This window comes from Lissotriton vulgaris, chromosome 3_1 (genome assembly GCF_964263255.1).
Source record: "Lissotriton vulgaris chromosome 3_1, aLisVul1.2, whole genome shotgun sequence".
In the NCBI taxonomy this organism is placed as follows: domain Eukaryota; kingdom Metazoa; phylum Chordata; class Amphibia; order Caudata; family Salamandridae; genus Lissotriton; species Lissotriton vulgaris.
Genome location: NC_141689.1, coordinates 871,307,539 through 871,335,522, shown reverse-complemented (window position 1 = coordinate 871,335,522; position 27,984 = coordinate 871,307,539). Strand labels below are relative to the sequence as shown.

The following is a 27,984-nucleotide window of genomic DNA, read 5'->3' as shown; positions in this document are numbered from 1 at the left end:
GCGTGTTTGCTGTATATAACTGATATATATATATAGCCACAATAAATTCTGCTTTTTATGCTAACCCGAGCGTGCTGGAGCCTGTTTGCAAATTGGGAGCAGGCGTGTCGAAATATATATATATATTTACTGAAATAAAACTAAGGTTTAAGTAACGGTGTGGTAAAGTGAATATGTCAGTGACAACTATAACTTTTTTAACAAAAAAAAAGAAAAGCACAGAAGTTCAACAGTTAAAATTTGCAGAACAAAATATATCGTGCCCCACCATGCACTGCTTATGACCTCACATATTACATCACTCATGACATGTTCTAAGACATCTTTGATGACATCTCAAATGACATAATTGATGACATCATCCAACGAGTGTGTAGTTTGTGTTATAGTTTATAAAGTGGTGTGTAACTACCATATTACTTATCTACCTAATTTTATACAGCCTGTATCTAGTGAACCGGTATAAGTGCTTACAAAATGCATGTGCTCCTAATGCTCCATAGGTGTGTGGAGGTATTGAACATGTTATAAAGCTTTGAATTGAAGAGTAACTCTGTGTGCAGGTGGCAGTTGACAATGTGTGTTAATTATGTTCCACACAAGTTTTTGGTACAGAAGAAAAAGTTTCCAGCAGGCTAAAGATTCTACGTACTACATACTAAAAGGCACATGCATCAAAGCCTTTTGCGATCGCAAATGGTGCGATTCGCAAAAATCGTCCGTTTGCGATCGCAAAATTAGCTTTGGCGATGCATCAAGGCCCTCACAATTTGAGAATTCGCAATTAATTGCGAGTTCTCAAATTGCGATTGCATTCAAGGAATCTCATTTTGCGATTCCTTAAATGCAATGCAAGAACCACTTTGAAGTAGCGATTTCGCTACTAGGGGGCACAAATTACCATGAAGTTGAACTTTATGGTAATTTGCAAAAACTTTGAAAAATGCACTAAAGTGCATTTTTAAAAGTTGCATTTTACACACACATGTGCCCTTGGGGCATATGTGTGTGCAAGATGTACTTATATGCAGATTTCAGGGGTGCAACAGGGTGTCCCTTTGACACCCTGACTCCCTTGAAATTGCATTCCCAATTTGCGATAAAAACAAGATTTAATGGCATCTTTCCTACTCGTTCACTTTCTGAATGAACAGAACACCTGTTCCTTTCCAGCCTTAGTTTGCTGCCAGATGGGACTAGTAGGTGCTAAAAATACCTCGGCCTGATAACATTTTTTAGTAGTGGGGAATAGATTTTTCGAGGCATAAAAAGGATCTCTGCTACCAATGAAGTGTATGGTATAGGGTCAATGTTGCAGATAACACAAGCATGATTTACCTATGAGTGTTCTATGTATGATAGCAGTAATGATGCTTCATATTATTCTGAGCTATTTTGGACTTACTTTCATAGCTCTGATGCGATACGAGTCTATAGAGCAATGCGTACAAAAGAAGCTCGGATAATCTCATAAATGTTGTCATCAGTGATGTCATCAATTATGTCATTAGTTATGTCAATTGAGATGTCAACAGTCATGTCATAAATTACGTCATAGAACATGTCTTGAGTAATGTATTATGTGAGGTCATAAGCAGTGCATGGCAAGGGCGCAAGTTCTGTTTAGCTCTGCTAACTATAACTGGTTGATTTCTGTGTTTTTTTAGTTCAAACCATTAATGTCACTGGCATATTATTCTAACTATAGCATTACTTTAACCTTTGTTTTTTTCCATTGAATTTCTAGTTTTTTTTAATGTAAAGTAATATTTTATTATCATACGTAAAGACAACCCCCCGCCACGCACTGCCTTTGTCCATGTGTGGTAGGGGGTGGCCACAGGACCTTGTGTTTTTTAAAAGGGAAGGGTCCATGTGCCTTGCTACCACGAGCTTTATTAAGCCCTGAATACCTCATCCCCCAGGGCTGTTTCATTATTTTGTTTTTATTATTAAAGCAGAGGGGGGCCACGTTGCCCCCCTCCCGAGCCTTATTAGGCCCTGGGGATCCCGTAACCAAGAGCCTTTTTTATTTTTAAAATTAATGGGGAGGTGGCCGTGTGTCCCTTCTCCCCGAGCCTTATTAGGCCCTGGGGACAGCATCTCCCGGAGCCTTTTTTCTTTTCTTGAAAGAGGAGGGGGTCCTTGCCCACCTATTCCTGGGCCTTAATAGGCCCTGTGCACCTCATTCCCCAAAGCAACTACTTATGTTAAAGGGAAGGGGGACTGCATGGCCCACTAACCAGAGCCTTATTAGGCCACGGGGACCCGATCCCTCTAGAGCCGTTTAATTTAATTAAATGGGGAGGGGGGGCACATGGCCCCTCTCACTGAGCCTTTTTAGACCCGGCACCCCATCCCCAGGGCTGACATTTTTCAAAATAGGGAGGGGGATGCGTGGCCCCCCTCCCCGAGCTGTAATCAGCTCCTGGGACTCCATCCCCCAGGAACATGCTCTACTGAATGTGGGCGTCTGGGTGCCCACCCAGTGCACCCACAAGATGCTTGCGGTGGGAGCCCCAGGACCTCCCAGCATGCAGCAAGAGCCAGCATTGCTCATGCCCGGAGGGAGCGGCTACTAATGCTGCTCCTTCTAGGCAGGAGCAATATTTTGATCTGTTTCCTTGCCTGCATCTGTGCGGGGAGAGATACAGATCAAAAGTGTGCCTCCAGCCGGCGGGAGCATTTTCAGATCTCCAGCTGGCTGGGAGCAGACTTAGTGTTTACTCTGGCTTGCCAGGAGAGGGAAACTGCTATTGTCTGGGGTTGGGCTCCCTGGTACATAGAATGTGAGTCTGCCCGGGGGGTGGGGTCTAAGGGCCATTAATGGCTCCGGGAGGGGGCCAGGCGGCCCCCCTTTCAATTTACAGCAATTTTAGCCCCAGGGATGGGCTCCCCTGGGGCCTTTATAGGTTCTGGGAGGGTGGAACACTGGGTAGTTCCCAAGACTTAGGTGGAGAGCAGCTCTTTTATATGTTCACCTCAAATGTCCTTTTTTTTTCTACCAGAGTTTTTAAGGAGCGGATTAGCAATTGCCATTCACATCAGGCTGCTGGCTGAAGCACACAGACAATGAAGGGTGGCCTGGAGGGGTGGGGGAAACAGACAGCAAAGGGTGGGTGGAGGAAGCACAGGGACAACGAAGGGTAGGCGGGTTGGGCTGAGTCAAGCACACGGAAAAAGGAGGTTGGGCAGGTGGTGATGGGCAAGCACATGGACAATGGAGGGTGGGGGAAGAGAATTAGGGAGGAATGCTTAAGTACAGGAGGGAGACAGCTGGAAAACACACGCATTCTTGTAGAGTACTTAAAAAGAAAATAAAGCTGCAGCAGAAAAAGCAAGCAGCGGAAGGGCACAGTACTGCATCCTGCTCCAGGGGAGGGACAAATACAAGAAGAGGAAGGAAAGCCTACGAAAGTTGACAAATTAGCAGCAAGCAAATGAGAGCAGCAAAGAGACAAGCAATGGTAAGTAAGGGGTATGTTCTAAGCGGACTGTAAGGGAACAAAGTATCTTGCAAAAGACGGCGCATGTGCTGTTTGAGGTGAGATGTTTAAATACATTTGCACTCTCAAACTTGATTGCCTTTGCCTTATGAAAAACAAGCAACTCACAAGTATTTTGTGTATATGTAGACCTAAAGTATGCCTTTAGTATAAGGAATGGAAATTTGCTATTTTTGATGTTGCTTAGCATGCAAATACCAGAGCAATTTTTTAGAGATCTACCATTATTTTATGAAGGAATTTGGGCTGCTGTCTGTCCAGGAAATCGTGGGGCGCTGATCAAAAGAATTCCGACATATGGAGGTGGCAAACTGGATTGCTTATTTGCATCCCTCCTTTTTCGTCTGTTGATGTCTGACCTCCATGTTTCTTTATTGAAAGTTCCCCTGAAATTTCAAGCATTTCATCCCCCGACTCTTCAACTGCAAACATATGCTATTGCTTAGTGATACCACAGAGAATCTACAGTGATTAACTCTTGAACTGCCTAGAATTGTGCTCTAGCGGTAATTTTCTTGCAAACCAGTTGAACAACTTAAATTGCCATGTCAAAAATGATAATATGGGGTTTAAAATACAGTAGTCAGCTGGGTCATTGCTCCCCCAGTTATTGGCGTACAGTTCAGATCTGGCCTTCCTTCTGTACAGACCCGATATACAATTAAACTCAATTGCGTATTTAAGCATATGGCTTGTAGTGAAAGCTGTGAAAACTATTTCCGCCATTGCCGTCTTTATGTTTTGGCTGTAAGCTTTGAATCTATTCTTTGATGTTGTCATTAATGCGAAATGTGTCTGTCTGTCTCGATCAAAGGCACTGCCTTGGAGACTTAAGAACGTCAACTTGATTGTAGTACGATGCAAAGAAAGAAACCGATCCAGAATTTGCATTAGTCGCTTTGTGCCAGAAGGTGGCAGTAGATAACCACGAACAGGCTTCAGGTTTCAAATTTCCTCCCGTTACTGCTGTTCCCCATGGCTTCTAAGCATGTGACTGGTAACGCTAAGCATGGATCACTAGGCTCTAAATTTTTACAATCCATGGTATTCTCACCAATCATTGGCAGTCGGTTTCAAAGTGCACGAGCTTCCAGGCCCGCCCTGGCCTGTAACATTTCACCCTTACCCCAGTGTCTCAGTTCCCAAGTCAGAAAGTACACGTGGAGTCACACCCCTGTGAATGTTTTGTAACCGGGAATGTGGTCACAAAACATTTGCAGCTTACCACCAACTTTAAATTAGTGGTAACCCATTTGCAAATTGGAAGGGGTCCCCCTTTGTGTATGGGGGAGCGCTAAAACAAATTCTGAGCAAGCAGTGGTCCCACGGATCACTGCCCACGCTGCAAAAATAAAAAGAAATCTTTTAATTTCTGAAATGTATTACAGTTGAGGAAAACGGCCTGCATTTATTTAAAAAAAAAATGCTTTACTTTAGAGTCAGACATGGCATAGCTGCCAATTACCCCGTTTTTGCAGCAACAGTCTTGGCAAGTTGAAGACTATCCCGGGTAATTCACTATCCCGGGACAGTCCGGCAAATGCACTTCAGAGAGAATTGCAATGTTTGGGGGGGGGGAGTGGGTGTGGTAAATTTTCAAGTAATTGGTAGCTGTGGTGCAAAGTGCCCCCGGAATATTTTTTCATATGTTGGCAACTTTGACATGGTGGTCTGCTGACCCCAGCAGCCCTCCATCCCTGTGAGTGCTGGCCATACCCAATGGGTCGCAAATTGCGACCTGCCTCATGAATATTAATGAGCAGGACAAGGGGCGGCTCCTCCACCTGGGCGTCGGAGCGTCGCCCCATTGATGTCTCGCAGTGCGAGAAGCAGAAACGCAAAATGGTATAAATACCATTTTACGTTTCGGCTTGTCGCACTGCTAGAAAGCAGGAGAAGGGTATGGGGCGGGCAGATGGGCGGGTCGGGGTGGAGTGGCTATCCCAAAGGTTTGGGCGATGACTGTTTGGTCGCACCAAGGGCTGACCAAACCAGCCATAGCACTCGGTTTTCTTCATGTAGGCTGCTGCGCAGCCTGCATGAAGAAAACGGCCTCCCCGTAGATCCCTGTAAGGACCGCGTCCTAGACAATCAAAACTCTGCCATTGCAGCATTGTGATTGAGTTAGGGGAAGAGAGGGAGGCTGCCTCCTTCTGCTTCCTGTTTGCAGAGAGCAGGACGCGCGGCGCTGGAGTCCGGCACCAAAAGGCGAAGTTAAGTTTAACATTTTTTTTTTTAATTAATTTAACCCCCACCCGACCACAACTGGGCAGGTCCCTTGTGACCCATTTGGAAATCGCAAATCGTGTCTGAGACACTGTTGTACATCAGGTCGAAAACCCTCACTATAAGATGCTTAGTTAAACATAGGAAGAACCAGGCACCTTTGAGAGGCTAAAGGGCGGGAGTGACTGGGCCTGTAGACGGTTACATTTAACACTACGCTGCCATACAAAAGAGATTAAACATGTCCCAAAGAGAGGTCACTGCCACGAATCCAGCAGGTCCGTCTTGCAACCTTTAGTCGTCGTCTTGTTCTTAGTAGGGTTCAGTCTTGGAATGTAGGGTACAAACAGTATGTAATGTTGTAGCTTTTACCTGAAGAGAGATGTATTACGATCGTAAAGAGACGAATGGGCAATGTACATAACATTGAAGTTATTATGTTGCTGAATTTATGTGGAGTCAGTTTGGGGAAAGAAGTGTTGGTAAGATATGATCCTTAATTATACATATTTGTGAAGTGCACTTTGGCTCATGGATTTCTTGCCACTTTGTTGTGTACGTTGCCAGTATCGTGTTATATGGCCTATACAATTTTCTGTCACACTCACACAGTAATTCGCTGCAGAGTGTTGGTTAGAGGAGAAATCTTCTCTTGGGAGACAAATTTGAGCAGAATATTTGTGGCAAGAGATATTTAAACCTCAAAACCAACCCTCTTGGTTGCATCTCAAGTGACTTTTCAACGCAGGGTGTGCATTTGTGTTCAGAATTTTCTCAGGATACCTCCAAAGTTCACAGTGCACATCTTGTGCATAATATCACCTTACTTTCTGGAAATTTAGCAACATTTTAGTTTGGGAATATGAGATTTCACACGCCTTTGTTACTCACTTTATGGTACTTAATTTATTCACCATAGAAGGATGAAAGTAGACCTGCTAACTTACAAAATAACTTCACCGTGTTGGGGGGGGGGGACGTGCTTCGAAAGCCGTCTGAGAGGCAACCCCCCCACCGAGCCCCCCCCACCCCCCCGAAAAGAACAATGTGTTCTTGAAGCTGCCGCCAATGTCTTTTGGTGTTTTCACAACTTTTAATGGTCATCGTCTGCTTACAGCCTCCAGAAACTAGCTGGAAACCCACTGTTTACAGTGGGTTTCAGTTTGTTTTCCCTGCCACCATGTGATTTCAGCTCCTCACCGGGTGACTGGGTGAAGGGAGACGAAATCGTGCGACACACGGTGGCACTATGTGAGTTGGCAGGTATGTGAAGCATTGTGTATGCAGCCAATAGCCAGCATTCTCAGAGGCAGAGTAAGGCCTATAGAGATGTGTGAGCAAACAAATTAACAAGGAGAGATGAGCCAGAGCCAAACCCAGGGTCTGGCTCGGATCTTAGAATCCTTGCGCGAGCCGAGCCCTGAAAATATTTGCTATGTAAATCATACAACAAACGTCACGTAAAATGTGATAAAGTCTCTTCAAAATTCAAAAAAGTGTATTTAACACATGGAAGCTTTGACATTAATAGGACACATAGCACTGCACTGAGAAGTACTTATTAAAAGTGATAGTTATATAGAACTCCCATATTAGAAATTGTTTTCTATGTGATAATGAACAATAAAAAGTTTTGGTGAAACAAAATATTTGTTGACATTGTCAAGATTCAAATACTTACAAATTAGCAGTTGGGCCAGAGAATTAATCAGGAAAGTCCCTAATATCGGAAGAACTAGTCCTCTAGAACAACAGCTAATCGAAAAACATTTAGGAGGCAAAGAGGTGGCTTGTTGGTATTGGTCTATACAGGACGAGATAGATGGGGATTTTCACCTACCAAAACAGTTATGGAGGAGAGAAATTGCGGCAATAGAAGAGGACAGTTGGATAGAATCTTTTACCCTTTTATATAAAGTGGTAAAACCTGCTTGGCTTAGACGAAACCATCTGTTCACTCTACATCGGGCATATCTCACTCCCTTACGTCTATCCAAATTTCAAGAGGGGAAATGTTGTAACAAATGCCAACTGCCCTCAGCATCGGACATCCATATGTTCTGGGATTGCCCCCAGTTAGCTACTTTTTGGGCAGAGATTAAAGTTACTTTGGACTCAATTATCAAATCCGATATCTCCTTATCTGTATCACTTGTCATCCTTGGTGTAGACCAGAGCATAACTGGGACAGCACGATCCTTTCTGTTTTACGCCATTCTGCTGGCAAGACGGCAGATATGCATGCATTGGGTGGATACCACCCCTCCTACCCACTCAGCATGGCTAAACTCATTATATGAAACCTCAAAGGTAGATCTGAAGAGATCATGCAGAGTCCAGAATCTCACATTTTGGAAGCTTTTGACAGAGTGGAAATAAGGTCCTTTTTGTTTTTTTGTTTTTTCCCCCCCAATATCCGATGATTAAACCCACTCACTCAATAGTTCAGTATGGTGGTCCGCCCAGATTTCGACATATATATACTGAATATTTTGGCACGAAGTTGCTTTGAGACATCGTCATAAGATGTATGGTTGTTCATATCAACTCATAAAATTCTCTGTCTTCTTCTGAAGCGGCTCAATCTCCAGGGCCTTGCTCCTTGAGGCAGTGAGATGTTTTGGTCGGTTCCTTCCACATCTAAGGGACGTGTGTCGGGCAGATGAGGATTTAAAAAAAATATATATATATTTGTCCAAGATCACACAATTTACCTGGGGAAGCCTCGATTTATCCAGGTTTTATGGTTTCACTTTCGACAAGTAAGCCAGTAAATGGGTATTTATGTGTCTTTCATTAAGTTAAGGCTTTCATTATTTTTTTTTTTTTACCTCTTAGTGCATTTTTCTGTAGTTTCTAAATATAGTGAGAACTCTAGCCGAATGCCAAGCCCTATACAGCAGCACTAGTTACATGGCACAAGGTCACGTGCATTGTATAGAGGCTTGGGAAGGTTAAGTGATTTGCCCAGAATCAGTGTGTTCAGCCAAGGTTCGAATCTGGTTCCCCAGTTCTACAGCCCGCAGCTCTGACTCTAAGGCCACATCCTGGGTAGAGGGAATGAGGCAGGCAGAAACCACATGACAACTCTGCTCCTTATGGATCAGGGACAAGCTTCAGGCTTGAAGCTGGCTCAAGCTTTCAGTGGCTCGCGCACCTCTAGGAACCTAGCAGCAGCAGATTTACTACAACACTTAAATTGTCCTTTGTTGCACAGCTGCATGTTGCTCACTCTTATACTTGAAAAAGAAAACATGGGAGGCACCTTGAAATTGAGGTGGTCTCACAAGACGATGTCTGCTTCGATAGGCTTCAGTTGTATCAGTGCCTTTGTTACTCCTTTCTTTTGATCTCCTCTAACCACAATCATAAACCCTGGGGCATATGTGCCCAATACAGTGTTGTTCTTTGTCTCTCCTCTTTTAATGGTGTTCTCTGCCTGCTTGGGGTGTGGAAAAAAACACATGACTCTTCGAGATCTGGGCAGCAGATTACATTTTAAAATCCTTCACAGATGGGTACATTTCAGTACCACGAAACCAATAAATATGACTGCATTTTGCAATGAAAAAGACAAGGTTTAGGTTGCTGTGAGTTTTGCTACATTGATCACCATTACACAATTAATTTGTTGTGTTTTTCTTCCTGTTTTCTGCAGTTTCCGTCAGCAACACGAATCTGTACCCAGGCTGCGAGAATGTCAGTGTGAGGAGTCGGAGTATGATGTTTGAGCCTGGCTTGACCAAAGGCGTGCTGGAGGTCTTCGTGTCACCGTCCCACCATTCCCACTGCTCTGCCGACGACCAGTCCACCAAAGCCATCGACATCCAGAATGCAAACCTCAACGGTACACATGATCTTTCTGTTTGGCATGAAGATTAAAGGCATGTTTGGGGTGGGCAGGAAATCGTGAGTAATACTCATTTCAGACTTGGCTTTTTGATTTTTGAGTCTTGCAAATAATCATAACTGCATAAGATTAAAAAATACATCTAAAGTGTGGTCAGATAGTATTAAATCCTTTCTGTGCATAGTCCCCAGATTGTTCTGGAGCCAAACTTCAAGACTTGACCAGGAACATCTTCTGGCCCCTCCTCACCCACATTTTTGGCTACCTTGTCAAACACAAACAGCTAAAAGCATAGACTGAGTCCCCACAAACCAGCATAAACGCACACGTTAATACCGAGTCAAAAATGTAGTTGTGGTTAAACGCTCCCCCAAACCCAATAAACACGATACTAGACTAAGTCAGGAAAAATCCTCTGAATTCTAGGTATAAAAAAGGAAAGCAGCCAAATGACTCGATGCAGATTTTAAAAACTATAAACGGGAAAGCTCCCAATATACATTTTATCCACTGGCATTCAGTACAGCAACAATGAAATGTCTTGTGCCTGACTTTAAAATGCTGATGATAATGGAGTTTCAGCACAGGTCAATAAGATCGCTTATCCTAACCTATTTCCCCCCATTTTCCATAAACTTGTCATTCCCAAAACCATTTGGTCAGAAAGAGGTAACAGGCACTTCTCTGCTTAGGCAACGTAACTCTGGAATTTACTACCCAACAATAATAAAGTGAAGTACATCATCATTTCTTGCAAGGAGTCCTTCAAGAAATTACACTGTGCAAGCGGAAGAATGTCCCTAGAGTGCCTTGTGGGGGACACCTGATCCTCGCCGTCCCCCGCCGAGACCACATCACCCCCCACCTGAGAAACCTGCACTGGCTCCCCATCGACAGAAGAATCACCTTCAAGCTCCTGACCCACGCACACAAGGCACTCCACAACACCGGCCCGGCATACCTCAACAACCGACTATCATTCTACGCACCCAAGAGGAGACTCCGCTCCGCCGACCTCTCCCTGGCCGCCGTCCCACACATCCACAGAACCATCTTCGGAGGCAGGTCCTTCTCCTACAGCGCCACCAAGACATGGAACTCCCTCCCTCTCCACCTACGGCAGACAGAAGACCCTCAGACCTTCAGGAGGCTACTCAAGACCTGGCTCTTCAACCACTAGCTGCAGCCCCCCTCCCCCCAGCGCCTTGGGACCCTCACGGGTATTTAGCGCGCTTTATAAATTGCTTGATTGATTGATTGATTGTGTTCATGGTAAGTGTAATACTGCTCCCTAACAATACATCACATGTCACTATCAACCGACTCACCCAGGGCAGACACTTTCAAGGAGTGCATGCGCTGTCTTTTCAGGTGTCTAGACCTCTCTTTCCTAAGCATTTCCAATACTTCGTTATGCAGCTGACCTTTTTTTCTTTCAATCTTTAAGGTATCGGCGATTTCAGTGTCTGGGAATTCTCTGGCAATCCAGCCTTCTTCTGCTGCTATGATTATTTTGCTGCGAACGATCCTACTGCGATTCACGCTGTGGTGTTCAGTCTAGAGGAACCATATGAGACGCAGTTAAACCAAGTCATCTTTTGGCTCAATTTTCTGAAGTCACTCGTTCCAATGGAAGAACCTATAGGTAAGTCATGCAGGTATACAATGGTTTATTAACCAGGTGCGTAACGGAGGTCCATGTGGTGCAGGGGGGGCCCACACCATTCACTTCAAAGGGGGCCCACTTGGACTAGCCAGCTGCAAACAAAAGCAGCTTGGCAGTTAGGGAATGGAAAATGTGGGCTCCTCACCTTACCTTCCAGGGGCCCCACTGAGGTTTTTGTATGCCACTGGTGTTAACATTCAGATGTCCAAAGTGTGGGGAGGAACAAGAGTCTATAAGCCATTTCCTCTTCTTCTGTCCCATGTACACTGTCCCCAGAACGATGTGGATCAAGCCTATATGTAAATTGCTTGGGATATATAGGCACAAAGAGCCTCTTAGAATCTTATGTACAGACCCAACCCCTACAGTTGCTGTTTCTAAGTTCTTAAAATGGGCTTTGGTAATTTGCTCAAAACAAATAGCGACAGACATATGATGATTTTGTTCTAGCTCTGAGCTCCTGTCTAATATACCTCTGAAAGAATTGTATATTGATCAGATTGATTTTAAACATGTAAGTTGATATTCGGCAATAGTCCACTGATTTTTTTTATGTATACTTTTATGACTTAATTGTCGAATAAAGTTTATGAAATGAAATGTGTATAACAAATTCCATCCTTCCACACTCCTAGAACTCCATTGACTTATGCATTTTCAAACCCTGCTCAAGTCTTGCTGAAAATAACTGTTGTCCATTGTGACCCGCTCTCCAGTGCCCTGTTTCATGGGAGCGCTCAGGGCACCAGGAAGTTAAACATGAGTCCCGCCTTCTATCAGTGGGCATGCAACCTCTGTTCAGCATTCTCGCAGTCTGTCTTGGTAGGTCTTAGCTCCAGTTGTCTTGGCGACAGATGTGATGGCTTTCACTTTCTCTCTGGTCTCCCTTTAATTAAAAAAACCTGGTCAGGAAGTGTAACAGTTGTAATTAATTATAAACCACAACAGTTGCTGCAGTCCTAGAAGACTCCCTCTCATCAACCATTCATTTTCTGGACATCATTTCTTGGCAGAAGAGGGCGTGCTCTCTAATCCCACTTCAGGGGTGGGGCTGGAATGCCTGGGTTTTGTGTGTGTGTGTGTGTGTGTGTGTTCTTTTCTTGGTTAAGCAGGCTAGATAGCTTGATCTGAGCCGGTGGGGCCACTTGCACTTATTTTTGGGGTCCAGCACTTATTTTTCCGCCTCAGAGATTTTCTGAGAGCAAGAGAGGGAAAACACACATAGGGGAGAGACGGAGGAAGAGGAATATGGCAAAAAATGGCACATAGGGAGAAAGGAGGAATCTTCAAGAGAGAAATAAAGAGGTAGGGAGTGTTTGGCAGTGGAGTAAAGAGGCATGAGGCGGATTCAAAGCTAACCAGCCCTGGTATTCAGCGTGCTGACATTTAAAGGTACCGGCCAGAGGCTTCTGAGCAGAGCTTTGGGCACCGCCACTCATTCTATTACAAATTAAACATCGGCTACTAGCACAGCAGGATTGTCTGTTATGACTCATTCATAAAAGCCCTATGCCACCCTTTGCCTCCTGCAGCGTAGGGTTGTTTTAAACATTTCTACCAAGGCTGACTTTGGTTCCCAGTCAGACCATAACTCACTTAAGAAATAAATTTATCACTCATTCACTTAAACCACATTTTTTACTTTATTTTCGCAAATTTTCTGGAAAACTATGCAATGTTCTGTCTCCGTTCCCTCCCCTGCTGTTAAACCTATAGCAAACGATGCAATGAGAGCATTTACACTTTCCATGCATTTTCATAGTAAAAATGCATATCCGTTGCCTCTTTCAGTTAATTAGCATGTGACTTTTTTCTTTTTACAGCCTGTGCTGTACGTTAATGTCATTTAAAAAACATTTTTTTTAAACGTGTTTACTGTCTAAAATTGAGCACATTATTATGGTTTAAATTATAAATGTATTTGTAAGAAATGCCAGTGCTTACTATTTTGACTCCGTCCTCCCAATGAAAACGTCATTTTGTTTGCTCTCTCCCCTCGCAATGAGGACACATTTACCTATGGGTGCAGTCTGGCCCTGTCCTGCTGCTAAAGCGTCAGGACGCCTCTTTGGTAACCATACGCTTTATAAAACGTTCTAAAAGCCCCAAGCGGGAGTGTAGGGTTTCTCTATCCTTGAAAAGGTACACTGCTTGTGGTCACACAGGTGTTGTGAGTGCTGTTTACCTTGTTGCTTCAAGTTCAGACACGTGGCGCGTGGCTTTCTTGTACTCGGACGGTTATCTGATCAACTAGAAAGTTTCTGACGCCGTTTTGTGACTGCGCAACGGAAGCCACGCTGTTGGCGCGCGCTGGCAGCAGGAACACCTTCCCTGGCTAACGCTCGAAGAGGTGCAACTGACAGAGGACGTGACCTTAGCAGCAGTGATCTCGCGGCAGTATGTTCTCAGTCATCAGCTTGGGAATTGTTCCTCAAAGGAGCAGGCGTGCCATGCACTTCGTTTCAGTCGGTTTGGAGTGTATGTGCTGTAGTGTCTGCTTCTTGTTGGCTTTATAACCCACCCCTCACCAATGGCACTTGAGCATGCTCTTCAAGGGTCCATGTAGCAGTAAAATATACGAGGTTGTGGATTCACCGCTCTAGGCCCTATGGCCTGATGCATACATTTATTTCTGTTTTTGAGAAAAATCCCCCATTTTTCCTGCTCAGTAGGTTCTGGTTTGGTTGCATTGCAGTCTGTTGGTTGACACATGCATATAAGGCAATGCTCCCGCTGGGCAGTATGTGTTTGTGCCCGAATCCAGGCAGGCTAGGGATGCCCCAATGTACCTGCTTAGTTGATTTACCCGCAGGTTAGATGGATGGCTACAATTCACCTCGCTCAGCTAGTTGCACTATGTGGTATCTCACCTGCCGGGCCACGTGCATTGCAGGGACATAGACACCCACTGGAATGTGGTTGGGAGCAAGAGTTAGGGCTTCAGTCAGTACAAACACGATGCCCTCTTACAAGGATTGAAAGTAAACGGGGAATAGACCCGTGTGCCATTTTGAAGTCTTGCATTTAGAATTTGCTCATATTTTTTCAGAAACCTTCGGTTGAGCATGCCACCCCCTTTTCCTATTTCAATGAATTCCTTTCTTCAAAACCTCTCTGGCTTTATTCCTCTCCTTCAATCTTTAGGTCCTACATCTTGTGTGTTTTTGCATGTGAAAGACGCATTCATGTTTTAAGTCTGTGCTCCCTGTGATGTGCTGCCATCTCTTCATTGTTTTTCGATACTTCGAGGTATCAAAATAATTATTACATTAAACCCACTTTCATTCCCAAGTCGAATTTAATGTAGCTTTTGAGTGAAAGACAACTTTGGGAAGTTACAACTCTGGTGCCCAAGTTTTCCAGTGGCTATTTGCAGATGCGGGCCTCAAGATAACCTTCTGCCGTCCAGGGAAAAGGTGTGAATGAATCCCAGAGAAGGACGTAATAGAGGTCCGCCTTTGGAAGAGGTGTTGACTCTCCCTGGCAGGAAGCCACACAGGGTGTGAGCTCAAACGGCGTGCTTTACAGGGGAAGCTGCCTTTGAATGGCAAATGGGGTACACACAAGATGGGCTGCTCTTTTGTTCTGGTAGACTGGTTAGCGTTGGGTACAAGGAGGCATAAACAGTTGGCAAACCAGTTTTCCATTGGCTTGTAGCCCTCAGGTAGCCACACCTCTAGGATGAGCTACCAAGCTCCACACAGTGAAAGAAGGGTCCTGGAATCTTGGAAGTGGGAAGAACATTGCACCTTGGGATAGATAAATGCCCCACAGTGCAAGAATTCATCATCAGGCAGGAGAGGACCTGATAGCTTATTGGCTAGAAGTCACTGCATCCCTGACGGCACGTTGTGGGCATAAAAGTGGTGCCCAGACCTCAGATCATACCTGCAATTGAGAGAGGACGAAAGGAGGACTGCCCTGCTGTTCCCTTAACCCAGAAGTGGGAGACTGCAATAAAGACTGTACTGCACGTGCTGATACTTGGGTTAGCAAAGAGAGGACTGTGCCTGTGCTATGCTCAAGAAATGTTGTCCCCGAGCCTCAGACAGAAGAGGTGAACTCCAGGAGTCAGTTGGCTGACTTCCTGTTACAGCTCCAGGGCCACAAAAGTTGAAGAAGGCACCTTGGCAAGTTGGTAGCCACAATCACTTGATCGCCAAGATGGGACTTGTGAATGGACCGCTTAAGGAATGCGTGTTAACTGGTGGTGTCATTTGAAGCGGGTCTACATTGCCAACTATGACATTTGTTTCTTCTTATATTACCAGTTGCAGTGTGTAGTCCAGCTATGTGTTGGTGGCAGGTATAGGATGATGCCTAAGGACCGTATTATAAACAAAGATTCTATAAATGTATTGTTACCATTCAACACTGACCCTTCTTGATGTTCTGGAAATGCCCTTATAAATGCTCAACCTGATCTATAACACATTACCAGGTGCATCATATAGGTCTCATTGCACAAACAGCATAAAAGGTGGAGGAGTCCTATGCACTGCAGAGTGCCATCAGCCTCCTTTTGGTAGTAGGTAACCTCCGTCAAGGTTGACCCGCCTTGATTGAGTCTGACCTGCTGCCAGTTGTATTATTTTACATAGCCCAAGGTGCACTTATTGGTTGGCAGAGGTGGTGCCTTTTTGATAGTTTCTTAAAGTCTGCAATAGAAATTTGGCCTCATCCTGAAATTTACAACAAAAGAAAATGTCATTATGGATAGAACGATTTGGTCCCAGATTTTGATTTTGAGAGAGATTAAACCGCAAACACTGTATGATATACAAAGTAAGTCAACAGATACACCAAGATGGTGAAAAAAAGCTTCCCTAAGTTGAACTGAAAACTCCTTTAAATAGTCTAATTGTACAGCCCTCTAACGCGCCATTTGCTAATGGAAGGCTTGCTAATTTGTGGTTAGAAGAATTGCACACCAAGCCGTTGCAACTCTGGCTAGACTCTGCATTTGTATACGGCATGTATCATTAATGTTTCTTGATTGGGGGTTGTGAAGTTTTTTTTCTTTTCATGACCCTCGTGTATTTTCCATAAAATTACAATAAATATGAGAAGATCATAAATTTATACTCAACTGGGCTTGTGCTTGAACATTGGGACTTTTAAATTCTTGTGAGATTTTGTACTCCCGATTTTCAGTATGTTGGACATAAATGTACTGTAATGTACTTTTCCTCCTCAAGTGTCGAGACACCCATGACATGTGGAAAAATTACGCAAGGTAAGCATTTACGAGCAAAATTCTGATCTTAAAAACACCATCTACACAATTGGGAATACGAGTGCAGAGAAGGAATGATTAGAAAAAGGTACTGTTATTCGGGGCATGTGTTTGTGTATGTTCGAGTTCAACTGTGGGTAAAATATACTTGGATGTGGCAAAAGGAAACTCCGAAAACTACATGAAAGCCATTAATCAGGAAACTAAGTGATAAACTTCACCTAACCCTAATATTGATAGCTGCTGCCTTATTACTCGAGTCCTGCAGAGGCATTACGGGTGTGTGCCCCCATGGGTCCACAAACATATTACGCTGCAGACACTTGTGTGACTCTTCTGCAACACTGGCCACATAGTCACTTATTTTGCGACTGTACTGTCTCAAAGGGAAGTTCCTGGTCCCATCCTTATGGGCACACTGTGGTTCCTCTATGAGTAATAGAGGTTTCAAAAAAACTTTCAAAGCAAAGTTCCGTTTGATATTTTATTCATAGGTTTCTTTATAGTAAATCATTAGTATTCTTCGTTGTTCATTTCAATTCAGCATAACATAGTACCATCCTTATATATCCAATGCATTTCGGGGTTAACATATACCCCTTCATCAGGGAAAGGACACTGTGGACAAAAACATTACAATCAAAAAATGTCTAACTGAATCAAGAATTCAAAAATAAATTCATTCATGCACGTTGTTGTAGCCTGCGTAATGGGTAATCTGACATAGGGAGTGAGAGGGGTGGGGGAAGACTATGAGGTACACCGATTATTATTCCAAAATAGTTCCATGTGATCGGGAGAAATAAAACATGCTCTGCGCGCATCTGCTTACGTGCGTCGTGCAGTAGGTATGCTGATTACCCTGTAATGAGAATGAGTAGGAGCACGTCAGTTACCGGATAACGGTACTGCGGAATTGATATATCTGGCGTGGTACAAAGGGGGGTTGAGAGCTCGAACTGACCTGGTTATGGTGAATAAGGTCCTCCTTTCTTCAACGCTGGTTCAGGCGGAACGCCATTAACCGCGTTTCGTTACCTTAAGGGAACACCGTCACGTGGGACAGTTAGGGGGCGTGTTCAAGAGAGTATTAAGGGACCGTGTGAAAAGTCTAGTGAACAAAGGGGGATCGGGAGCGTGGTGCAGTTTGGGAAATGTAGTAACATTACGGTACATGGGCTGAAAGAAGGTGGACTACGTGGAGGTCCGGCAGTGGTGTGGGGTCAAGTGTAACGTAGGTAAAGTAACAGTAAGCGGGGAAAACACAGAGTTAGCTCTGATATTGTCAGGTCTAGATAAAAAGTAACTTGTGAAATATCAACAGTGCACGAACATTTAACAGGTGAGATCAAAATAAAATTACAAATGACCAGTGTTCCTTGAATCGTTCAGGAATCACTGCCCCAGTCCGTGAGCAACTTTACAGGTAGCAAGAGAGTTCAATTCGTTCATTAAGCCCAAGTGGCTTCTGTGTCGACAATTTTTGGATCCATTCATTTTCTCTTTGGAGGAGAAATTTAGTATTGTCTCTACCCTCCTGTTTTGAAATGGTTTCCAATATCGTGAACTTTAGTTGAGAAATGTTATGCTTCTCTTCATGGAAATGTACTGCTAGTGATGACTTGGTGCTTTTCAGACGAATGTTGGACTTGTGTTCTATGAGCCTGGTCTTAATCTTACGTTCTGTCTTCCCGATATAGAGTTTACCACACGGGCATTTTAGAGCATAGATAACATTGCTAGTGTCGCATGTAGCGTTAACTTGGAGCTTGATCTTGTTGCCCTTCATTGGATGATTGATTGTGTTGCCTCGAATGATAGAATTGCAGTTCCCACAGTTGAAGCATGGTTTGGTTCCCGAGTAACAGACTGGTTTGGTGGGGTTGTGTCGCACTATTTCACCTAGGTTGCGTGATCTGGTATGCGCAAATAGGGGGGGTTCCTGAAAGATCTGGTTGAAGTCTGGTTCAAGATTCAAAAGTGGCCAGTGTTGATAAATGATCTTTTTGAATTTATTTGTACTAGTAGAAAACTTAGAGACGACCACTATGCGTGTCTGTTCTTTTTTTACACTAGGTTGTAACAGTTTCTGTCTGTCAGTGTTGTTGATTTTCTGTATTGAGCTTTCGATGATGTTTTCAGGGTACCCTCTGTTACGGAATTTGCATGCGATTTCTTTGATCCGTTGTGCAGCCTTCTCCGGGTTAGATGTAATCCTTTTGGCCCGTGCCATTTGTGAGTATGGTAGATATGTTTTTAAGTTGGATTCGTTGAAGCTACTGTAGTGTAGCATATTGTTTCTATCAGTAGGCTTAGTGTACAGATCTGTCTCAATTGTTTGTCCGCTAATGGAAACTTTCACATCCAGGAAGTTAACACTTGTGTTTGAAATTTCCCAGGTTAATTGTATTCTTTGGTCGATATTATTGAATTCCAACAGCCTATTTTGCAGTTCTTCTTGTGTACTTTTCCAGACGATAAAGATATCGTCTATGTATCTTGTGAATAGCATGAGGTGATCAGTCCATTGCTTGTTGCTGAGTATGTGGTTTTCTTCATAGTGTTCCATAAAGATGTTCGCATACGCGGGAGCCGCTGAATTGCCCATAGCCATTCCCACGAGTTGCTGGTACCATGTTTCTTGGTGTTTAAAATAGCTTTGGTACAACGTGAATAGCATGAGTTCCATTAGGAACGTTTGAAATGGTCTTTCCAAGTCGGATTTAAGCAAAGATTGTTCTATTGCTTCAATCCCCAAGGAGTGGGGTATTGACGTGTACAGGGACCGTACATCGGCTGTACATAGAATCAGTTCCTGGTTGGTTTCTAATTGTAAATTCCTTAATTTCGAGATGAAATGTGTGGTGTCTTTGGTGTATGTCCTCATTGTTTGTACCATTGGTTGTAGGTATTTGTCTAGTAGCTGCCCAACGGGTTCTTGTAGACTCCCACATGTAGAGACGATTGGTCTCATGGGGGGGTCCTTTAAATTTTTATGAATCTTGGGGAGCATTCTCAAAGTCGGACTCTTGGGATTGGATTTGGTGAGGAAATTCTTAGTTTTCACATTGATTATTCCCATTTCCAATGCTTTATCCAGTATGTTGGTAAGGGTTTTCATGTATTCCATTGTGGGGTTTCCATCCAGTTTCATATATGTCGTCGTGTCGCTAATGTGTTCCAACACTTTCGCTTCATACATGACTGTATTCATAATTATAAGGGCACCGCCCTTATCTGCTTTGACGCATGTTATGGTTTCATTGTTAGATATTTTCCTTAACGTGGTTAAATCCTTTTGTGTGATATTCTTGGTTTTCTTATGTTTGTGTTGAATTTTCATTAGATCCTGTTTAACTCTGTTTTCAAACAAGTCCAATGTTTTATGACTGACAGGTGATTGAAATGTACTATGTGGTCTCAATCCAAGAAGCTGATCTGGTTCTGCTGGAGGGTTAGGGGGTAACACATTGTCAAAAAAATGACGGAGTCGAAGTTTGCGCATCAGTTTAAAGAAACTGACTTCGAGTTCCAGGTTGTTTGTGTCGGTTGTAGGTACAAACGAAGTTCCTTTCTGTAAGAGTTGGATTTCATGTTGGGTGAGTTGGTAGTCGCTAATATTAATAACTAATTGATCTGTGTTTTCTTGGTTTGCTTGTCCTTGATGGTTCCCGTTGTACTCCTCGTGGTAGGTGGGTCTTTCCTTATTTCTTTTTCTTTTGTTTTGTCCTCTCCGGGGTCTCCTTTTTGTGTTTGGCCCTGTTCTAAAAAAGGGCTTGAATCTGTCTGTTGGCTAGTCGTGGGTTGTTGTGCCTTAGTTGTGTCCGGTTGAGTAGGTATCGGTGGAGTTCTCCTAGTTCTTTGGGTATTGTCACTGTCCGATGAGGAGGTATCTGTCTGTGATGTATATGGTTTATTACGTCTTTTCTGAGCGTACACCTCCGCCCAAGTATAAACCTCTCCGAGTTTATAATCAAGAGTGTCCCTCTTGTATTTGCGGATCTTGCGCTCGTTAATATCATTTGTATGTTTTTCCATCTGCGATTGAATGTCTTCCAATATGTTTTTGAGTTCCTCCTCTGTTAGCATTTTGGACAATTCTGTGGATGTTTCCTCTATTTCTTTCGTTAGCTCGCCTAATATTCCAGATAATTCTTCAATGATAAGGAGAATAAGGTCGAGAGAGCACTTATTTAAAATTTCAAACCACCTTTCTTGAAAATTTTTAGAATTTTTGCATAGTGATGGTCTAAGTGCAATTCTGAGTCCCCTTGGTATGCGTAGGTTACGGTGATATTTAACCAGTGTACTTGCGTGTAGTTGTTGATTAATACGTCTCTTGCTTAGATATATTAATTGTTTAATATGTTGCTCTTTGGAGCGGGTGGTGGTTTCCTGAGCATTCTCTTCCCTAATGAGTGCGTAAATACGGTTCGCTGCCTCTTGTTCGAATGCAAAGGTCGAGGCACGGGCCTCCGTGCTCTTAGATATGTCGTCAAAGTTGCTCATGTTGTACAATGGGCGTGCCGCCGGTCCAAGGTGGACGCGAAAATGTAGAACAGTAGAATAGGTAGGGCTGGCGCACAGCTGTTTTTGAATGAGGTTATTCAAATGTTTGAGGTGCTCCACAAGTGATGTCAGGCGTCCCTCGACATCAGCATTGAACAGTCCATGATGTGGGGTCAGTGAGTCACTGGTCCCATCCTTATGGGCACACTGTGGTTCCTCTATGAGTAATAGAGGTTTCAAAAAAACTTTCAAAGCAAAGTTCTGTTTGATATTTTATTCATAGGTTTCTTTATAGTAAATCATTAGTATTCTTCGTTGTTCATTTCAATTCAGCATAACATAGTACCATCCTTATATATCCAATGCATTTCGGGGTTAACATATACCCCTTCATCAGGGAAAGGACACTGTGGACAAAAACATTACAATCAAAAAATGTCTAACTGAATCAAGAATTCAAAAATAAATTCATTCATGCACGTTGTTGTAGCCTGCGTAATGGGTAATCTGACATAGGGAGTGAGAGGGGTGGGGGAAGACTATGAGGTACACCGATTATTATTCCAAAATAGTTCCATGTGATCGGGAGAAATAAAACATGCTCTGCGCGCATCTGCTTACGTGCGTCGTGCAGTAGGTATGCTGATTACCCACAGAATTGTCCAAAATGCTAACAGAGGAGGAACTCAAAAACATATTGGAAGACATTCAATCGCAGATGGAAAAACATACAAATGATATTAACGAGCGCAAGATCCGCAAATACAAGAGGGACACTCTTGATTATAAACTCGGAGAGGTTTATACTTGGGCGGAGGTGTACGCTCAGAAAAGACGTAATAAACCATATACATCACAGACAGATACCTCCTCATCGGACAGTGACAATACCCAAAGAACTAGGAGAACTCCACCGATACCTACTCAACCGGACACAACTAAGACACAACAACCCACGACTAGCCAACAGACAGATTCAAGCCCTTTTTTAGAACAGGGCCAAACACAAAAAGGAGACCCCGGAGAGGACAAAACAAAAGAAAAAGAAATAAGGAAAGACCCACCTACCACGAGGAGTACAACGGGAACCATCAAGGACAAGCAAACCAAGAAAACACAGATCAATTAGTTATTAATATTAGCGACTACCAACTCACCCAACATGAAATCCAACTCTTACAGAAAGGAACTTCGTTTGTACCTACAACCGACACAAACAACCTGGAACTCGAAGTCAGTTTCTTTAAACTGATGCGCAAACTTCGACTCCGTCATTTTTTTGACAATGTGTTACCCCCTAACCCTCCAGCAGAACCAGATCAGCTTCTTGGATTGAGACCACATAGTACATTTCAATCACCTGTCAGTCATAAAACATTGGACTTGTTTGAAAACAGAGTTAAACAGGATCTAATGAAAATTCAACACAAACATAAGAAAACCAAGAATATCACACAAAAGGATTTAACCACGTTAAGGAAAATATCTAACAATGAAACCATAACATGCGTCAAAGCAGATAAGGGCGGTGCCCTTATAATTATGAATACAGTCATGTATGAAGCGAAAGTGTTGGAACACATTAGCGACACGACGACATATATGAAACTGGATGGAAACCCCACAATGGAATACATGAAAACCCTTACCAACATACTGGATAAAGCATTGGAAATGGGAATAATCAATGTGAAAACTAAGAATTTCCTCACCAAATCCAATCCCAAGAGTCCGACTTTGAGAATGCTCCCCAAGATTCATAAAAATTTAAAGGACCCCCCCATGAGACCAATCGTCTCTACATGTGGGAGTCTACAAGAACCCGTTGGGCAGCTACTAGACAAATACCTACAACCAATGGTACAAACAATGAGGACATACACCAAAGACACCACACATTTCATCTCGAAATTAAGGAATTTACAATTAGAAACCAACCAGGAACTGATTCTATGTACAGCCGATGTACGGTCCCTGTACACGTCAATACCCCACTCCTTGGGGATTGAAGCAATAGAACAATCTTTGCTTAAATCCGACTTGGAAAGACCATTTCAAACGTTCCTAATGGAACTCATGCTATTCACGTTGTACCAAAGCTATTTTAAACACCAAGAAACATGGTACCAGCAACTCGTGGGAATGGCTATGGGCAATTCAGCGGCTCCCGCGTATGCGAACATCTTTATGGAACACTATGAAGAAAACCACATACTCAGCAACAAGCAATGGACTGATCACCTCATGCTATTCACAAGATACATAGACGATATCTTTATCGTCTGGAAAAGTACACAAGAAGAACTGCAAAATAGGCTGTTGGAATTCAATAATATCGACCAAAGAATACAATTAACCTGGGAAATTTCAAACACAAGTGTTAACTTCCTGGATGTGAAAGTTTCCATTAGCGGACAAACAATTGAGACAGATCTGTACACTAAGCCTACTGATAGAAACAATATGCTACACTACAGTAGCTTCCACGAATCCAACTTAAAAACATATCTACCATACTCACAAATGGCACGGGCCAAAAGGATTACATCTAACCCGGAGAAGGCTGCACAACGGATCAAAGAAATCGCATGCAAATTCCGTAACAGAGGGTACCCTGAAAACATCATCGAAAGCTCAATACAGAAAATCAACAACACTGACAGACAGAAACTGTTACAACCTAGTGTAAAAAAAGAACAGACACGCATAGTGGTCGTCTCTAAGTTTTCTACTAGTACAAATAAATTCAAAAAGATCATTTATCAACACTGGCCACTTTTGAATCTTGAACCAGACTTCAACCAGATCTTTCAGGAACCCCCCCTATTTGCGCATACCAGATCACGCAACCTAGGTGAAATAGTGCGACACAACCCCACCAAACCAGTCTGTTACTCGGGAACCAAACCATGCTTCAACTGTGGGAACTGCAATTCTATCATTCGAGGCAACACAATCAATCATCCAATGAAGGGCAACAAGATCAAGCTCCAAGTTAACGCTACATGCGACACTAGCAATGTTATCTATGCTCTAAAATGCCCGTGTGGTAAACTCTATATCGGGAAGACAGAACGTAAGATTAAGACCAGGCTCATAGAACACAAGTCCAACATTCGTCTGAAAAGCACCAAGTCATCACTAGCAGTACATTTCCATGAAGAGAAGCATAACATTTCTCAACTAAAGTTCACGATATTGGAAACCATTTCAAAACAGGAGGGTAGAGACAATACTAAATTTCTCCTCCAAAGAGAAAATGAATGGATCCAAAAATTGTCGACACAGAAGCCACTTGGGCTTAATGAACGAATTGAACTCTCTTGCTACCTGTAAAGTTGCTCACGGACTGGGGCAGTGATTCCTGAACGATTCAAGGAACACTGGTCATTTGTAATTTTATTTTGATCTCACCTGTTAAATGTTCGTGCACTGTTGATATTTCACAAGTTACTTTTTATCTAGACCTGACAATATCAGAGCTAACTCTGTGTTTTCCCCGCTTACTGTTACTTTACCTACGTTACACTTGACCCCACACCACTGCCGGACCTCCACGTAGTCCACCTTCTTTCAGCCCATGTACCGTAATGTTACTACATTTCCCAAACTGCACCACGCTCCCGATCCCCCTTTGTTCACTAGACTTTTCACACGGTCCCTTAATACTCTCTTGAACACGCCCCCTAACTGTCCCACGTGACGGTGTTCCCTTAAGGTAACGAAACGCGGTTAATGGCGTTCCGCCTGAACCAGCGTTGAAGAAAGGAGGACCTTATTCACCATAACCAGGTCAGTTCGAGCTCTCAACCCCCCTTTGTACCACGCCAGATATATCAATTCCGCAGTACCGTTATCCGGTAACTGACGTGCTCCTACTCATTCTCATTACAGGGTAATCAGCATACCTACTGCACGACGCACGTAAGCAGATGCGCGCAGAGCATGTTTTATTTCTCCCGATCACATGGAACTATTTTGGAATAATAATCGGTGTACCTCATAGTCTTCCCCCACCCCTCTCACTCCCTATGTCAGATTACCCATTACGCAGGCTACAACAACGTGCATGAATGAATTTATTTTTGAATTCTTGATTCAGTTAGACATTTTTTGATTGTAATGTTTTTGTCCACAGTGTCCTTTCCCTGATGAAGGGGTATATGTTAACCCCGAAATGCATTGGATATATAAGGATGGTACTATGTTATGCTGAATTGAAATGAACAACGAAGAATACTAATGATTTACTATAAAGAAACCTATGAATAAAATATCAAACGGAACTTTGCTTTGAAAGTTTTTTTGAAACCTCTATTACTCATAGAGGAACCACAGTGTGCCCATAAGGATGGGACCAGTGACTCACTGACCCCACATCATGGACTGTTCAATGCTGATGTCGAGGGACGCCTGACATCACTTGTGGAGCACCTCAAACATTTGAATAACCTCATTCAAAAACAGCTGTGCGCCAGCCCTACCTATTCTACTCAAAGGGAAGTTCCCTCATTTGCATGGTGGCGTGGTCCCATGCAAATGAGTTAATGCCTTTGCCGCCATGCAGTATTTTCCTAGCATTTGCAGGAACAGAAAAAGTTCTTGAGTAGCGTACTGACGGCACAGCACAGTTAGTGCACCTTTGAGGACACTTTTTAGGAGGGGGAATTTATGGTCAGAATGACCCCAAAGCATCTATCTGCAGGTGGGTGCAGTCATCGAAGGCTTCTTCTTATGGGAGGTCTATCTATGCTCCATCTCTAAAACCAGGCTGGTCCCCATATAGCAGAAGATGGACCCGCTGTTTGAAACCGCCAGCCCATCTTTCAGTGTTGTACTCTCCTCTGTGTAGGCGCACTGTGCTTGGACCCGATGTTTGTTTTTGGGGTGTTTTTGTAATAAGACACAGAATTCTGGTCTTCCACCAGATGCAGCTCATAGGGCTGTGTCAGTCGTAGACCTTGAGCCATATTAATGTAATGCCGCCCCAGCTCTGCCTTATCGTTGAGCACTGCTTGTTTCTGCAAGCCCATGTCTGCAGAGAGCAAACAGTCATGCTCACTGACTGAAGCAGATTCATAATGTTCTTGGACGCTGGGATATCGAGTAATATTGAAAAGAAAAGTCAAGTTTCGCACTAGATTTCTGTTTGTGAACCTCCCGCCTGCTGTATTTGTTGTGTATGTTTGTGTTCACGTTTTTTCATTGTCATATCATTCAAATGCCATTTGTATCTTTCTCTTCTTGCTCTCTTTTTTGCGGGCTCCCAGTCGTTGTTACTTACTGTTCATGTCTAATGAGGGTCCGTTGTGTAAGTACTGGTCACAGGCATTCATGGCACACGGCATAAATGTTCACAAGTAGAGCGATCATTCGCCTAGTTTGTAGCAAAAGTACGTTTGTAAAAATGTCACAAAGTTCACTGGCGGGTACTGAAACGATTAGCATTAGAAAATATTTGTGTGTGCTTATACATTTTATATACTATTCACACGCCCTGTTGCTTTCCATTGACCTGTCCATTGATGTCTGATGATGGTTGAATAGTACAGCTTACACAGACACTCGCAATCTTTTCCCAGGGACCCTTCACTAGGAGCTGACTTTCAGACACATGGGGACGGGATATTGGGATCTCTTTTGCTATTGGCATTAGGGTGAATCTGTGTTGTATGTGAATCTCACTAGAATTTTCCTTATTATTCATTGATAACACTTCATAATGTGGACCCAACCACATTTAGGTGACGTCATATTAGAGCAAAAAAACATGGGAACTTAGCTGAACAGGCAGCTCTCCAGACCTTTCTTGGATGCTAATAAGGAGTGGATCTCTTGAAGTTGGAGAAGCAAATGATCTACACCCTGAGATCCAGCACCGGGAATCTTCGATCATTCTAGATTAGCAGCAAAAACAGTAATCTACAGTAGTTGACCTTACAGTCCTAAATTTATTTTCACCAATTGAGACCATTTTAAAAATAGTTATGTTAAGTGACACTGCATTTAAGGTACAGTTCATAAAATGTGTACTCTACCCGAAAAAAAGTGAACATTTTAGCTGAGTTAAGAACATGACCGTGGAGGTGTGCCTTTAAGTCTTCTAATCATCTGTTTCAGCACATCACTGCAAGTATTTCCTTTGTAAAATCAAAGCTGCTGCTATGTGGTGACTAGAGCTCTGTACCATGCTTTGGGGACCTCCTTTCGGGACAGTGGCATTCTCTTATTACGTGTTCATTCAAAGTACCATATTTGTGAGAAGCATTGGGTAGGACATTTTCTTTCTCTAAATCTGTATCACAACTTAGTTCCTTCCATCATATTTCAGTGAGGACTGGTAATGCCAATAGGTCTGGTTTTGGTAAGGGCACATAGTATTATTTTTGCAAACATACGGAATATGAATAAAGCATTTGCCAAATATATATTTATTATAAAAATAAAGGAGCGACTTGGGCACATCAGCCCTAGCACTGAACCACCCTGCTATTCAGGCGTCTGTGCACAAGTGATTGGTCAAAATGGTGTCCCTCTCATTGCAAGGCAACCAATGGATGAAGCAGACTGACTCACGGCCCAATGCCATAGATTGTGGTGGATGGAAGCATTACATGAATGACACATGAATAGACCAGTGAATAAAGAAGGGTGGCTGAAAGCCCATATATTATAAGTGATTTTTAGGAAAACCTAAAGCCGGAAGGAGAGCTAAATCTGTCTCTAGGCCAGTCTTAAAAAAAAGAGGACAGGTGACGGTTCATTGGCAATGTGGGGTATAGAGATAGAACTAGTTTGCATTGGATTAAAGTAAGGGAAAAGCCCATAAGCAATGCAGAGCAAAACGGAAAGCATACCTTTACAAACATTTTTATAACTACCATTAATACTAACTCTACTTCCTACCTGCTCCCCAACTACAAGTCGGAGGGACACAGTACTTTTCAAGCAGTGCTTTAAATGGGCAGGTACTGTCCGGTACTGACTAACT

At 43.2% G+C, this 27,984-nt stretch overlaps 1 protein-coding gene across 1 annotated transcript in view; it reads left to right on the top strand.

The window, feature by feature from the left end:
• Window positions 1–27,984, top strand: part of DAPK1 (death associated protein kinase 1) — a 633,429-nt gene that overhangs the window by 562,501 nt on the left and 42,944 nt on the right. The window contains exons 21-22 of the mRNA XM_086961193.1: window positions 9,391–9,579; window positions 11,030–11,227. Of these exons, the coding sequence (XP_086817319.1) occupies window positions 9,391–9,579; window positions 11,030–11,227 (387 nt within the window). The remainder of the gene's footprint in view (window positions 1–9,390; window positions 9,580–11,029; window positions 11,228–27,984) is intronic.